Below are 15922 nucleotides of genomic sequence, written 5' to 3'. Positions count from 1 at the left end.
CACTTTGGCCATACCACAGAGACAGAATAATTAAAAACAAAATATCTTTTGACATTGGTTAGCAGATGTGCTAAAACGTTTGGTATGGGAGACTTCTTATTCTTGGCAGGTCTCGTTACAGGCTCCAGGGCCTTACAGAAAGTTTTGACAATACGTGTCAAAACTTGCCAGTGTTGCATGTCAGCACATATGCAACACGCCGTGCATTCAGAAATTGCTGTGCACAGATGTTTGCACAAGGGTCGTCTACTGCCCCACCCCATCCCATCATCTCACACATTCTCCTCCTAGGGAGAGGAGTCCAGAGAAACACTGGGAAAACAGATGTAACCTCTGAAGTCGAGAATCCAGGTGTCCTACAGAAAACCCATCTCTTTCCCTCCTTACCCAACACCCAAGCCCCCGAGCCCCAAAGCCCCGGCAGCCTCCGCTCTGGCAGCCTCCGCTCTGGCCACGCCCCCTCTGACCCCGCCCCTGGGGTGACGTCACCACGCGCGCCGCTCACCGCGCCCCCCTGTCAGAGGCAGCCATTGTTCAGCCGGTCGCGCCGGTCGCGCCGGGCTGGGTTTCCCCTGCTGGGGTCTCCAAATCCTGACCCTCTTTAAAGCTGGGGGAGGGGCCAGTCTGATCGCTGTGGGGTCTTTGGGTGCAGGCCACCATGAGCAAGCGGAAGGCGCCGCAGGAGACTCTCAACGGGGGAATCACCGACATGCTCACGGGTGAGCGCCGCGCCGGCCCCTGGGCTTTCTTCTCTTTTCCTTCCGACCCATTCATTGCCTCCCCTTCCTCTTCTCCTGCCCCAGACAGTCCGGCGGGAGGGGTCGGCCCCTTGCAGCGTCCAGTCCGTCGTGGGGGTCTCGCTTCGGCTCCCGCGGTTGTCGGTCCTGCTCTGGGCACCTGGGTCAGCACTTCGGGCTGTCTTTGGTCTCGCCCATGGAGAGCCGCCACATCCCCTTCCAGGAAACTGAGTTCTCGTTTGTTTACTCGTTGTTCTTGCTGACTCAAGCTTCTCGTTGCTTTTCAGAACTCGCAAACTTTGAGAAGAATGTGAACCAGGCTATCCACAAGTACAATGCTTACAGGTGAGACCGCGCAGCCTTCTCTGGTAGCATGCGTTTGGGGACGCCCTTGTTTAGTGTGGCAGTTAACAGAACTGAGGGTCCGGTGGATGCTGTTCCATCTGCAACAGGAGCAAAATGCAAGAACCTAGACTGGCGCCGTATGCAATATTTCTGGAAGAATTTGGGCAGAGCTCTGTAGGATCAATTCAGGCACGTTCCCAGTTCCAGTTGAACATAGTTGTAGCTGGGCGGCGCCTGTGGCTCAGTGAGTGAGTAGGGTGCCGGCCCCATATACCGAGGGTGGCGTGTTCAAACCTGGCCACAGCCAAACTGCAACCACCAAAAAAAAAAAAAAAAAAAAAAAGCTGGACCTTGTGGCGGGGACCTGTAGTCCCAGCTACTAAGGAGGCTGAGGCAAAGAGAATCGCCTTAGCCCAAGAGCTGGAAGTTGTTGTGAGCTGTGACACCAAGGCACTCTACCAAGGGCAACAAAGTAAGACTCTGCCTCTAAAAAAAAAGAAAGAAAGAAAGAAAATAGTTGTAGCCTAGCCTAATACATATTTTCCCCATCATCAAAGGTGAATTAGTGAAAGTGCTGTGTAAGCCATAGTGAGAGACAGTGTTGAGGTCTGTACTGTGAAATAGATTTGGTTCAAGGAATCTCATTTTCCCTCTGTTGGGCTGTGGTTATTCCTGACACCTTCATCCTTTCCTTGTCCATCTCACCAGGGGTTGTATCCTGTTCATCATTCCCACCTAATTCTGTTCCTTATCCTGTAAATGTATCCAAGTCCCTCAGCTCTTAAAAACAGAAATGAAACAATCTTAACTTCCCTCTAGCTAGCATCTTATCTGTATTCTCGCTTCCTGAATAATCTGCCTTTCTTGCCTGGACTTCTTCATCCTTGGTTATACCTTATCTCATCGAGTGTAATTTCCATCCTCCTATTCCTCTGAAAATGCTCTTAACCTCATCTCACTGAGTTCTCAGTGGCGTTCACCACTAGCTTACTCCATGAAAGTCTCTTGACTTCTGTGATGCCAGTCTCTTCTGTTCACCTCTTCTGTCTTCTTGATGTTGTACAGGTTGACATCCCTAATGTGAAAATCTGAAATGCTCCAAAATCCAAAAGTATTTGAGCACCAACATGTCATCACAGTGGAAAATTCCACATCTCACATCAGGTGACAAATTGTAGTCAAAGCTTTGTTTCATGCACAAAATTATTAAAACTATTGTATAAAATTACCTTCAGGCTATGAGTATAAGGTATATGTGAAAAGTAAATGAATTTTGTGTTTAGACTTGGATCCTGTCCCCAAGATATGTCATCATGTATGTGCAAATATTCTAAGATCTGAAAAAAATCTAAAATGCTTCTGGTCCCGAGCATTTTGCATAAGGATGATCAACCTGTATTTCCCAGAAATCTGCCCTCAGCCCTCCTTTCTCACCTCCATGCTCTCCCTGGCAATCCTGCCATTTTTGGCTTGGAATACCACTTAATGTCACTGACCCCAAATATGTGTCTCACTGAGTTTTCCTCCAAATTTTTAGCCCTATATTTTCATTATCCCAACTCAGCTTCCTTCTTCCTTTCCCATTCAATGTAATTCCAAACCGATTATGTTCCCGCCTCTCTTTCCTTCCTGTGACTTCCTATGTAAAGTAATTGTACTATTATCCACACATTCGATGATCTACGAATCATGAAGACATTCACCCATCCATTCTACTGAGTCTCAGTGGTCTTCAGAGACGAGGTATTTAGTCATCAGGGGACAAGTGAGGGAGAGTAATCTAGGCAAAGGAAACATATGCCAGAACATTGGGATATGAAAGGGTGTATGACATTTTCTAGAAGCCAGTAGTAATTCAATTTGCATAAGTGATATGGTCAAGTAGGAAATAAGTCTGGAAAAGCAGGTGATGCCCTATCACCCTGCATACTCCTCCATTCCTTAATACTATATGGTTCTCTTGATTGTGCCCAGAATATCCTTTTGAAAATAGTTATCTGATCTTGTCATTCTGCTATATCAAATAATTAATTAAAATTTTCTCTTTAACTTAATAAAGCCCAAATACATCATGTCATACAAAAGATCTTTCATGATCTGATTCTTCCCTTTCAGGCTTTGCCCCACAGTGCCAATTATCTGACCTGCTTGCCTTTCTTGAAATAATTGCCTCCATAAATTGCCTTCAGCCCACTCCTTAGTTCATAAATATAGCAGAATCCCCATAGTGGACCAACTCCCTACCTTGACCATCTCTTTAAGTTGACCTAATTTGTGTAGCGTGGGCACCCACCACATGTATGTATGACACAGGAGGCCTAGTTCCTTACGTCGACCACTTCTGTATGTGGACAAGTTTGTTATAGGCCCTTGGGTGGTCAACTTAGAGAAGTTCTACTGTAGGTCCTCTCCACACTCATCATCAGTCATATGCTTACAGAGAAGTTAAAATTCATATCTAAAGGTTCACATATGCTGAACTAGAAGGAAAACCACAGTTCCAAGGGCTATCTGATATTTATGCTTTAGATTTAGCTATACTACTGCTTTTTGTTAATCCCAACTCTTAACTGCACTTAGCATTGAAATTATAGGTGGAGTACCATCAGTGAGCGCCTAGGTTGTACCCGGTCATTACTGAGGTCAGTATATGTGGAGATGGGGAAGAATCACAGGTGGTTGCTTTATGTTGAACTGAAATGAGAAAATTAAAAAACAACTGACAGGATGACATAGGGGAATGCAGTTTGAAACCGTGAATTTTAAAATAGCACCCAGAAGCATATTTGGTGCCAAATTCAAATACCATAGCACATTTTTATGAGGAGGTAATGAATAATTTCTAAAAACTAGCTATTAAAAAAGGAGGCCCAGTGATATTTTCCACTTATTTCCTCAAATAGAAAAGACTGCTGGTCTCCTGAAACTCTCGAGTATTATATATATATACAGCTAAAATCATATTATACAGTATATATATATATACAGTATATATATATATACAGCTAAAATCATATTATCCTCAAATATGAGGATTTTTAAAATGCTTTTTAAAAGTTAGGCTGGGTGTGCCTGTAATGCTAGGGCACTTTGGGAGGCCAAGGTGAGAGGATTGCTTGAGCTCAGGAATTCAAGACCAGCCTCAGCAAGAATGAGACCCTGTCTCTACTAAAAATAGAAAAACTAGCAAGGTGTTGTAGCAGGTGCTTATAGTCCCAGGTACTCAGGAGGCTGAGTCAGAAGGATCACTTGAGCCCAGGAGTTTGAGCTTACTGTGAACTATGATGCCACAGCACTTTACCAGGGGTGACGCTATCTCAAAAAAAGACTCTATCTCAAAAAAAAAAAAAAAAAAAAGTTAGGGAATAGTTGGTGGTCTGTCAGTGCATCTGAGTTTTAAGTTTTATGTGGAGGTAGAAAATTAGTTACCTTTATGAAAGTGTAAGGTGGTTATTTGCTTGCATGTACATTACATTAAGAAGAGTTAAGGTCTTGCTGGATTTCTAATTGGTTTTCCTTTTTTCTTTCCTTATAGGAAAGCAGCATCTGTTATAGCAAAGTACCCACACAAAATAAAGAGTGGAGCAGAAGCTAAGAAATTGGTAAGTTTGGTGAGCAAGCTGCTTGAAGAGTTTGCATGGCTACAAATTTAGTGAGTCCCTATAGAACTACACTCACCTGTCTAAGGTGGCCTCAACCCACACAGTCAGATTTTACTGCTCCTGATATTTTATTTTATTTTTTGGAGACAGAGTCTCACTGTTTCACCCTCAGTAGGGTGCCATGGCGTCACAGCTCACAGCAACCTCACACTCTTGGGCTTAAGTGATTCTCTTGCCTCAGCCCCCGAGTAGCTGGGACTATCGGCACTCACCACAAAGCCAGGCTATTATTTGGTTGCAACTGTCATTGTTGTTTAGCGGGTCCTGGCTGGGCTGGAACCTGCCAGCCTCAGTGTGTGTGGCTGATGCCCTACCCACTGAGCTATGGGTGCCGAGCCTGCTCCTGATTTTTAGAATAATATTAATGCTGTTTCAAGCATACTTTTTAAAGCTCAAAACGCCTGTATTTGGTTGTGGGTGGATTTCAATTTTTTTAAATATTTGTAATTAGAATTTTCTTTTTTTCCATCCTCATACGTACATGTACTCATTCTCATGTTGAATTTCCACTTGAGTGTCGGTGCTTAAGGCGAATATAGTGACCAAGTAAAGCTAGCATATCCGGTTGCCAGCTGTAGGAGCCCATGTGAGTTAGTGAGAGCAAGTGCTTTCCAAAGAGATCAGCCTTGTGATTAAGAACCTTTTATACATACATGATCATAAGCTCGTGATTAAGCCCCTTGTATATATTATCATGGCATTTGGCCTTGTTCTCTATCCAGTAGTGTCCAGGAAGTTCTGTATACTAAGTAGTATCACAGTTTCTAGAGGGACACGTCTCTCAGTAATTTGTAATGGAGGTTGAATATCCCTTATCTGACGTGCCTGGGACCAGAGTGTTTTTTTTATTTTGGGTTTTTGCAGATTTTGGAATATTTGTATTTGGTCAAGCACCCTTGATCCAAGAATCTGAAGTTCAAAATCCTTCAGTGAGCATTTCCTTTGCGTGTCGATTTCAGTGCTCAAAAAGTTTCAGATTCTGGATTTTCAGGTTAGGGATACTCAGCCTGTAATAACACTAACAGTATCCTGGGAGGTCTACCTACTGATAGTCAGATTGCCGCCTCTCATCTACATCTCACTAAATGACTCAGAGCTCCTCAAATTTAAGGACCATATTGTATTCATCTTCTGCTGAAGAGACCAGACTGCCCTGGCTTTTGATTAGTCATGATGGTGATCACACCTTCTCTTGGTCTTCCCCTATTTATGTTTCATAAAAGTCTTCTGGATTTAAGTATTCCTATTTTATAACTTTCTCATCAGAGCCTTGAGAACATGAACCCTAATTGTCCTTATATTTTCACCCCTCAAAGTCTTGCATTACCGAAACCTGGTGCATGATACAGTGGAGTGGCAAATTATCCACATTAATAATGTGCCACACCTTGACTTTGAATTTGTTACTCAATGCCAGTCGTGCTCTGGTGTGTAAGTTTTGAATTCTTTGTGGTATGAACAGTTGCCATCAGTGGTGTATCCTCCCCACGTAGACCAAGTCAGTCATAAGTACGTTAGGCTTTAATTCTGAGTCTGTCTTGGTGAGCTGACCCACCACCAGCCCGTGGAACCGCTCCCACCTCCGTTCTGTTCCCCTTTTATCAACATGAACAGTACTTCTTTTTTATGTTTACTGCAAATAGCCTGCTCATGTAGTATAAGAGAAAAGCCAAAAAGCTCCGGTACATTCCCCCCAAATCTGAGCTTATGGTGTATCTCTAAAAAGAATACAAGAATGTCCATGATGCCTTTTGCTTAAGATTAGACTCAATACAAAAATCTCATCATTATTCCTTTTCATTCTAATCTTAAGAATCACAGACCTGGCTCGGCGCCTATAGCTCAACCGGCTAAGGCGCCAGCCACGTACACCTAAGGTGGCGGGGTCGAATCCCCAGCCCGGACCCGCCAAACAACAATGACGGCTGCAACCAAAAAATGGCCGGGCGTTGTGGCGGGCGCTTGTGGTCCCAGCTACTTGGGAGGCGGAGGCAGGAGACTCGCTTGAGCCCAGGAGTTGGAGGTTGCTGTGAGCTGTAATGCCACGGCACTCTACCCAGGGGGACAGCTTGAGGCTCTGTCTCAAAGAAAAAAAAAAAAAAAAAAAAGAATCACAGACCTACTATCATCTCTCCCATTTGAGTGTTTCTCAATAATTCTAGATACCTGAAGTTTCCAGAATGAATAATTTGCCTTTTAATGTTAGGTGTAGAAAACAGCCTTTATAAGAGGGACTGTACCTAACAAATCCAATCACTATAACCTAATTCTTTGTACCCTCAGTGAATCCCAAACGATAAAAAAGAAAAGGAAAACAGCCCGTGTCTAAATTGTAGGACTATATCTGTAAAGGTAAAAATAATCACCTTTCTCTTGTGCAGGAAACGAGAAGACCGAGCAGTTCCTTCTCTAATCTATCTGACTTCCTAAATCTTCTCATTTCTGTCCCATGATTGCTATTTTCAGAACCTGAATATGCATTCAGCAGTTTGGGGACATTCATTAAATATCAGATAAATCAAGAACATAGATGAGGAACTTAGGGCTAAGAGACCACAGGAAGTAATTGCCATATGTGTCATTATGCTTCTTGATGTGTAATGAGTGTTTAACTAAAAAGGACCAATAGACGTTTAAGATGTTCAGCTTCACTAATAATCCAAGTTGCAAATTAAAAAAAATACTGTGCAGTGTCTATCAAGTTATCAGATATATGCAGTGTGAATAAAGACAGGGAGACCCACTTAGTGTGGATGGACACTTGGGCTGTGACATCCTTTCTGAAGGGTGATTTGGCAGAATGTATATGTCCTTTGACCTAGGAATTCTACTTTGGGGAATTTCCTAAAGAAACCAACAGAGATCTGTGTACATGGATCCATTAGTTCATAATTTTAATTAATTTAAAAAGTTGTCAAATGTGGCTGCTGTGCCAGGTTGGACCATTGGTGATTCTCAGAGCTCGGGGCTTAGTCCAGCTGCACTGGATCCACTGGAGAACCTGGAAAGCACATTCTTGATCCTGCTGCAGAGTAGCGGATGGGAAGCTGTGGGGTGAGACTTGGCCTTCTGTGGTCTAACAAGGCCTCCCGGTGATCCTGATGTGTGCGAAGGCTGGAGAACATCCCTTCTAAAGGGAGTTTATGACAGCATTGGTATGCTGTCAAATAATTGGAAAGTGTCGACATGTTCTCCTGTAGGGTATTTGTTAAGTAAATTATTCCACATTCACACAATGAGGTGCAGTGCAGCCATTACCAGTCCCATGGTTGTAGTTATTGATTGATAGAGAAATTTGTCCATGATGTAATAAGTAAAAAGCCTATATCAATGCACACACAATTCTGCTTATATTTATAATCAGAAAAGAAGGTGAGTAATACGTCCCAGGTGTTAGGGGACGAGGGTACCGGAGATTTTGGTTTTCAGAGTCGTGTGATAGACAAGGGGTTTTCATCTTCTTTATATGACTCTGCATTTTCTGATTATTCTCCAAGAGTTAATTTTAAATAAATGAGATTTCACAGTCATCTTACAAGGGTTTCTCTTTTGTCAATCATTTGAGCATTTTGCGTCTGGGAGAATTTATCTTTTCTGTGTCTGTTGTTTCAGACCTTGTCATTTGACACTAACTTGTTACTCACTTCCCACTTCTTCATGTCTTAGTGACTTGGTGAGCATTGTATTTATACCACTTTTATATTTTTAATTTTCCATGTAGCCTGGAGTAGGAACAAAAATTGCTGAAAAGATTGATGAGTTTTTAGCAACTGGAAAATTACGTAAACTGGAAAAGGTAAAATTTTAACTTGTTTACTTCTCTGACTGTCGTGTCGGCCTTTGTGCAGCTGTCCTGGGCGACCCTACAGGGTCACTGGTCCCACCCACTGCGGAGACGTAGAAGGAAAGAGGGGGCTGAGGTTGATGGCTTATTTTTAAAAACGTGAACATTGTTCCTATAAAATGTTCACTTATTTTATGCGGCATTTAAATGACTTAGCAGTAATGGTAGAGTTAACTCCTCATTTTCAGTACTGTTCAGAAAAGAGATTATAAAAAAATCATTCCATTTTAGAATTTCTCTGCTTAACCTTTCCCAGACATTTTTATGGTTTTATTTTACCCTAATGACAGGAATTATATCACTTCTGGTCTTTTATGAATAGACCTTTTAAAAATATGGGAAACTTAGAGATGGGACATACTCAGCTGCTCTGTGATCCCTCTGATTGCTTGGCTTACCCATGAGTAGTACTTTTGTGGGGTTAGGGCGGCAAATGTGAATGGTTCTTCACATCTCTTGGTGGACCAGTGTATTTTCAGTAAGATCATTTAGGTCCTCAAAGCATTTCTAAATTATTGTTAGACTTTGTTTTTTTCTTAAAGATTCGGCAGGATGACACGAGTTCATCCATCAACTTCCTGACTCGGGTTACGGGCATTGGGTAAGAACAATTTTTTATGCAGACACAGTAGTAGATTGATTTTCTCGTGTCAGCCAGACTAAATTACATGCTATCTCTCTTCAAAACTGTACCTTTCCGCCTGTGCACCTCAGCCTGTGCAGGTCACCCATAGCTTACGTATGTTTCTGGGGCTGGTTCTTCAGATGATTTCCAGATGCTGTACTGGTAAAAGGCCCTTCCAAGGCAGATGTTAACCTCCTTCATGAACACCCCGAATGTAAACAGGTGCAGACCTGCGTATAGCAAGGTGCTCAGACATCTTTCCCAAGTCCAAGTTCATGGTTGTCTTTCTAATGACTGAAGCTTCAATAATGTCTGCTTTGGCTAAAATTGAACATTACCAAAGTAATCATGCAACATTTCCGCTTCATAGCAACTTTTTTTGTTTGAGGAGGAGAGGACGTTGTTAAAAGGTTCCCAAGTTTCACCTGATACTGACAGTGCTTTCCTGTCCTTGCAGGCCATCTGCTGCAAGGAAGTTTGTAGACGAGGGTATTAAGACACTGGAGGGTGAGTATGACGTAGGTCACTTACTCCAGGTTAAATACGGTCCTGGAAGACCGTTAGTGTTCTAACAACCCTGAACTTAAAAAGCCTGTTTTTAATGAGTAGACACAAGTGATAAGGTTTCCTTTTTAACTGTGCAGTAAAGAGTAGTAGATACAGGATCTGATTTATATTATCATCCTAAAGAGTTTTAGGTTTACAACTTAGTAAATCAAGAAGAACAAGCAGTGAATTCTCGGTTTAAAGACGGTGAAATGATGATCATGTTTGGATTTTTAGAAATTTAAATTACTTTTGTTTCTTTAATAAAATGTTAAAACAAAGTCAGACTAACAGCTAAATTATATATAGAGAAAGATTCTGTAAGAGATTTGCAGTACTTAATTAAAGGAATTTTTGCTTTGTGGCTCACACCTACAATCCTAGCACTCTGGGAGGTCAAGATGGGTGGATTGCCTGAGCTCACAGGTTTGAGATCAGCCTGAGCCAGAGTGAAACCTCATCTCTAAACAAAAGCCAGGTGTTGTGGTGGGTGCCTATGGTCCCAGCTACTAGGGAGGCTGAGGCAAGAGAACTGCTTGAACCCAAGAGTTTGAGGTTGCTGTGAGCTGTGATGCCATGGCACTCTACCCAGGGCAACAAAGTGAGATGCTGTCTTGAAAAAAAAAAGGAATTTTTGCTATGAAAGAAGTGATAAAAATAGCCTAAGTCAAGTAATTATCAAACATTTTCCTTAAATCTAATATAACAATTCTTTAAATATAGTTTATGTCTTCATATTTCTCAAGGGCTTGGGCAACATATGTATGGATTCATTAAAGTACATGGATGCTATTTGACAGCTAGTATTTGTGGGCTCAAGTATTTGCAAGCATTTCAGATAGTTAGGTGAACAGTTTTGGAGACTGCCCTGGGTTTGACTCCCACCTCTAGCACTGTGTTAGAATGGGTCACCATAGTGCTTCAGCCATCACCTACAAAATAGGTGTGCCTTCCTCCTTTGATTAAAGGTAATAATGCCAGACCCAATGTCTCACGCCTATAATCCCAACACTCTGGGAGGCCCAAGTGGATGGATTGCTAGAGCTCAGGAGCTTGAGACCAGCCCAAGCAAGAGCAAGACCCCACCCATCTCTACTAAAAATAGAAAAGCTAACCAGCTGTTGCGGCAGGTGCCTGTAGTCCCATCTACTTAGGAGGTGGAGGCAAGAGGATCCCTTGAGCCCAAAACTTTGAGGTTGCTGTGAGCTATGAGGCCACAGCACAGAGGCCCACAAAGTGAGACAGTGTCTTGGGAAAAAAAAAAGGCAATAATGCAGGTAAAGCACTTAGCAGAGTGTTCTTTATGCAGTAAGTACTGCTTAAAAATGGTAACTGAGGCTCGGCGCCTGTGGCTCAAGTGGCTAAGGCGCCAGCCACATACACCTAACGTGGCGAGTTCGAATCCAGCCCCGGCCCGCCAAACAACAATGATGGCTGCAACCAAAAAATAGCCAGGCGTTGTGGCAGGCGCCTGTGGTCCCAGCTACTTGGGAAGCTGAAACAGGAGACTCGCTTGAGCCCAGGAGTTGGAGGTTACTGTGAGCAGTGAAGCCATGGCACTCTACCCAGGGGGACAGCTTGAGACTCTGTCTCAAAAAAAAAAAAAAAAAATGGTAACTGACTCTTACAAGGCGTGATTAATGAGTTACCAAGTTAAGAATTTGTGTGAGTCCCACAGTGATCGAGGAAGCTCAACCATGTGTCTGAGATGGGTTCCTGCCTTTCTGCTACCTGCTGTCTTTTGACACATACAGTTTACCTGAGCAGAATGATTGGAGAAGGGGGTCAAGAACCTGGGTTTCTCAGAGGCGTTTCTTGGTAGTGTCAAGGATCTGCTGTTCTGGTTTTCATATTGTTTTACAGTTCACAAATAGATAATAAAACTGTTGATATCTATAACTACATACATCTAACCAACTTAGTATTTCCATTTCATTTTCAGTCATATATGTTAGTGTTTTCTGTGAGCGCACAACTGTGGGAAATATAAGTGGTCGTGTGTCCTGAAGATGCTTGTGTTTTTCCATTGCATATCCTCAGAGGGAATTAATGTATTTGCGAATCTCAGCGTGATTCTGGGCCTTGCTCACGAGCACACTGTTCTTGCTGTCCTTTAACGAGGCTCCCTCCTGTACTCATGCCCAGCAGAGGAACAAAATGTAATATTGTGACAGGTTTTTTATTAAAAAACGAAAATACAGTAATACCTTTCCTTTCGATGGGATTTTTAGTACAATGCCTACACAAATGTGGTACTCAATACTAACTGAACCAAGAGTGATTAAACAAATGAATGATATGAGTGAACCCAATTAATCACAAAACATTCAGAAGTGGTGGTTCCTGCTGCTGCTATTAACAGTAAATTAAGCTAGATTGGTGCTTCCAAGGTTGCTTTTTGCTATAGGCAGTAAAATTTGATAAGAGCCTTTTATGTTTTATCTACTGTTTCATACAACTCTATTGAAATTTTGACTCAAAAAATAGAAAATGGTCATAAAATCAGCTGTTAGCCTTTACTACAATGATCGAAGAGTCACTTTTATCTGATTCTTAATATCCGAAGTGTTTTTCTCGGTGCGTTTTCAAAGTTACTTTAATGTATTTTTCCCTAGATAGTAACAAAGCTCATTGAGGTTAGTGTATTTTTTCCAAAAAATGTTTTAATTAACACTAAAACTTTATCTTCTATACAGATCTCAGGAAAAATGAAGATAAATTGAATCATCATCAGCGAATCGGGCTGAAGTAAGATACCAATTTTTTTTGACACTTGAGATGTAAAAGTCAAGCATTTTAGAGACATTCTTTCATGAACTGTAAAGCCAAGTGCTTTCTACTCAGAAGTGCTGCAGTTTGCTGTGGGCTCCTGTGGAGTATATGCCGTGTCCACACAAGGCCTCTGTTTTTGCTTTCTGTTTGTTCACTTATTTTGAGGATTCCCCTCCTCCACTTGACTGTAGCAGGGAACTTCCTCTTAAAATATGTACAATTGAGTGTGTCAAACAGTCAGCGGGTATTTGTTTCACACCCACATGTGCAAAGCACTGTCCTAGATCTGGGGCAAAGATTTAGATAGGTTCATTGTAGCTCTTAAGGAATTTATAGTTGACCAGAGAAGATAGGGCATGAGGAACTAAATTTAATAAAAGGAAAAACTGCCACCTGAGTAACAATAGAGGAATAACTAGTAGGCGTGTTTCTGTATCAGCCTCAATAATTGTTTTGTGAGCCATGGTTGAACTCAGGCGTTCAAGACCAGTTTGAGGAAAAGCAACACCCCATCTCCACTAAAAGGAGAAAAACTAGTTGGGCATTTTGGTGGGCGCCTGTAGTCCCAGCTGCTCGGGAGGCTGAGGCAAGAGGATCTCTTGAGCACAGGAGTTTGAGGTGCTGTGAGCTATGACAGCATAGCACTCAGGGTGACAGAGTGAGACTCGATCTCAAGACCTAATAATTATGATTTTTATTATTATTCTGTGTGCCAATTATAATCTAAGAACACTTTTTCTAATTGATTATTTATAATCATAGAACATAAGGTCTGTGTGTGTCTCCTATGACATTATATAGTCTTACTGATGATTCGGTCCTAGTTTTCCTGTTGATGCCTTATCATAATATTTAAAACTTACAGTATTATTCCAGAGTTTTGAGGCAATAGGAGACCACAATGATGTCGTCCCCACTTTTCTTGTATTACATAGTACACGGAGGCTTCCTAGGAACCTGGGTGTTGGGAGAGTTGGTTCTGAGCAGATGTGTCGTCATTGTTAGACATGTGCTGAGACATTCTTTCATATTGAGAGAACATTCTCATGACAGCCTTATTGATATATAATTTGATATTATGTGATTAAAATATTTGAAGTTATAATTCAGTGACTTTTTATGTATTTTCAGAGTTGTACCACCCATCACTACAGTCAGTTTTAAGACATTTTTGTTATTTCAAAAGGAACCTTGTACCATTAGCAGCCACTCCCTGATTCTCCCCCGTGCCACCCTCTGCCACACTGTGTTCCGCAACTCGGGGCCGCCTCTCCGCTGCTCTCTGTCCCTACAGATGTGCTTGTTCCGGACATTTCCTATAAATGAAACCATATAACATGGGGTCTTTTTTTTTTTATTAAGTGTTATATACATAGATCATGAGTACAGTTATGCCTTTGTGGGTTTCAATGTGTTGATTATTTATATAAATTGGAGTGCTTACATCCTACTAATTAACATAGCTTTCACCTTATTTACTTAATCACAGTGTTAAGACATTTGTGTTCTGTAATATGTGGTCTTTTGTGACTGGCTCCTTTCACTTAGCGTAATGTATTCAGAGTTCATCTGTGTTGCAGATAACATATATATATTTCTTTTTTTTTTTTTTTGAGACAGAGTCTCACTATGTCACCCTTGGTAGAGTGCTGTCACAGCTCACAGTAACCTCAAACTCATGGGCTCAAGCGATTCTCTTGCCTCAGCCCCCTGAGTAGCTGGGACCACAGATGCCTGCCACAACACCCAGCCATTTTTTGGTTACAGTTGTCATTGTTGTTTTAGCAGGACCAGCCTGGGCTTAAACCTGCCACCTTCGGTGTATGTGGCTGGCACCCTACTCACTGAGCTACGGGAGCCGAGCCAGATAATAATATAGTTTAGTATATGATAATTTTGCAGTATTTAAGAGTAATAAACTATGACCATTGACTTGCCTGTGGAGAGTAGCCTGCTTTGACCTCGTGTACAAACTTAAACCTGGTTTAAGTGCTTATTTACTCTCGTTATGTGAATGTGAAGCTTACTCACCACTGAGTGTAGGTGGCGTCTGTGGAATACCACAAGAGGTGACACAGGACTTCAGTCCTGTTAAGGACTGAGCCTCCCCCCACTCAAATAACTCTAGTCTTGATTTGTGAGAATGATCTGCAGGTATGAGGGTGCCTTTGAAGATAAGCAATTTAATTCTGAAGGACGTTTGAATCTTACAGCATCTTTTACTTATTCTGTCTTTACAGGTATTTTGAGGACTTTGAGAAAAGAATCCCTCGTGAAGAGATGTTACAGATGCAAGTAAGAGTTGCCGAGATGTGTTCTCTGCTTAGACTTGAGAATGTCGCCTGGTGGGAAGCCATTTTTGGAATACTGACTTAATTTTTCTTCTATTAGGATATTGTACTAAATGAAGTTAAAAAAGTGGATTCTGAATACATTGCTACGGTCTGTGGCAGTTTCAGAAGAGGTAACACACTGGAGATTTTCCGTATCAGTACATAGAGAACTCGCTCCTTTTCATAGCTGCAGAACCTGTAGATGTGTGGATGCCCCGTAATTTATCCGGCCCCCTGTTCATGGAACCTTGATTTGTTTCTCGTTTTTGCTCATTTTTGTTCCTTTTTGTTTTTTTAAATAGAGTAAAATATTTTTGGTAGTGTGTGGGTGGTGAAAGATGTCCATTTTTTGGCAGAAAGAAATGAGAAGAAAGCCAGGTGCAGTGGCTCGTGCTTGTGATCCCAGCACTCTGGGGGGTCAAGGTGGGAGGATTGCTTGAGTTTAGGAGTTCAAGACCAGCCTGAGCAAGAGCAAGAGCAAGACCCCATCTGCACTAAAAATAGAAAAAAACTAGCTGGGCATTGTGGTGGGCGCCTATAGTCCCAGCTGCTTGGGAGGCTGAGGAAAGAGGATCCCTTGAGCCTAAGAGTTTGAGGTTGCTGTGAGCTGTGATGGCACGGCACTCTACTCAGGGTGACAGAGTGAGACTTTATCTCAAAAAAAAAATTAAAAAATAAAAGAAAGGAACTGAGAAGAAAAAGAAAGACAAGAGAATTTTCTTTATTACCATAGCTCCCATGGAGGTACTGGGATGGCTGAACATTCAGTACGATTTTCTTCATATTTAAGTATCTGGTTAATGATTCCTGGTGTAGAGGATAAAGATAAAAGATAAAAGAAACCACAAGATCTTTAGTCGCCAGAAGTATGTTTGCCTCTATTGTATTTATGAGAATGGGAAGAGGAGACAGATGAACTATTTTGTGCTAGCTGAGTACCGGGCACTCTAGCCCAGGCTCTTATGTTCTTACCTAGCTGCACAGTAGCTTATGAAGCTCTTATGTTCTTACCTAGCTGCACAGTAGCTTATGAAGCTCTTGTGTTCTTACCTAGCTGC

At 41.9% G+C, this 15922-nt stretch overlaps 1 protein-coding gene across 1 annotated transcript in view; it reads left to right on the top strand.

The window, feature by feature from the left end:
- Window positions 1-494: 494 nt before the first annotated feature.
- Window positions 495-15922, top strand: part of POLB (DNA polymerase beta) — a 24207-nt gene continuing 8779 nt past the window's right edge. The window contains exons 1-9 of the mRNA XM_003801070.3: window positions 495-719; window positions 1025-1082; window positions 4618-4684; window positions 8466-8540; window positions 9131-9189; window positions 9671-9720; window positions 12456-12507; window positions 14772-14826; window positions 14923-14995. Coding sequence (XP_003801118.1) covers window positions 659-719; window positions 1025-1082; window positions 4618-4684; window positions 8466-8540; window positions 9131-9189; window positions 9671-9720; window positions 12456-12507; window positions 14772-14826; window positions 14923-14995 — 550 coding nt within the window. The 5' untranslated portion in view covers window positions 495-658. The remainder of the gene's footprint in view (window positions 720-1024; window positions 1083-4617; window positions 4685-8465; window positions 8541-9130; window positions 9190-9670; window positions 9721-12455; window positions 12508-14771; window positions 14827-14922; window positions 14996-15922) is intronic.

This window comes from Otolemur garnettii, unplaced genomic scaffold (genome assembly GCF_000181295.1).
Source record: "Otolemur garnettii isolate 467f Iridium unplaced genomic scaffold, OtoGar3 scaffold00197, whole genome shotgun sequence".
Lineage (NCBI taxonomy): Eukaryota > Metazoa > Chordata > Mammalia > Primates > Galagidae > Otolemur > Otolemur garnettii.
The sequence above is the reverse complement of the archived record's forward strand: the minus strand, read 5'-3'. Positions and strand labels throughout refer to the sequence as shown.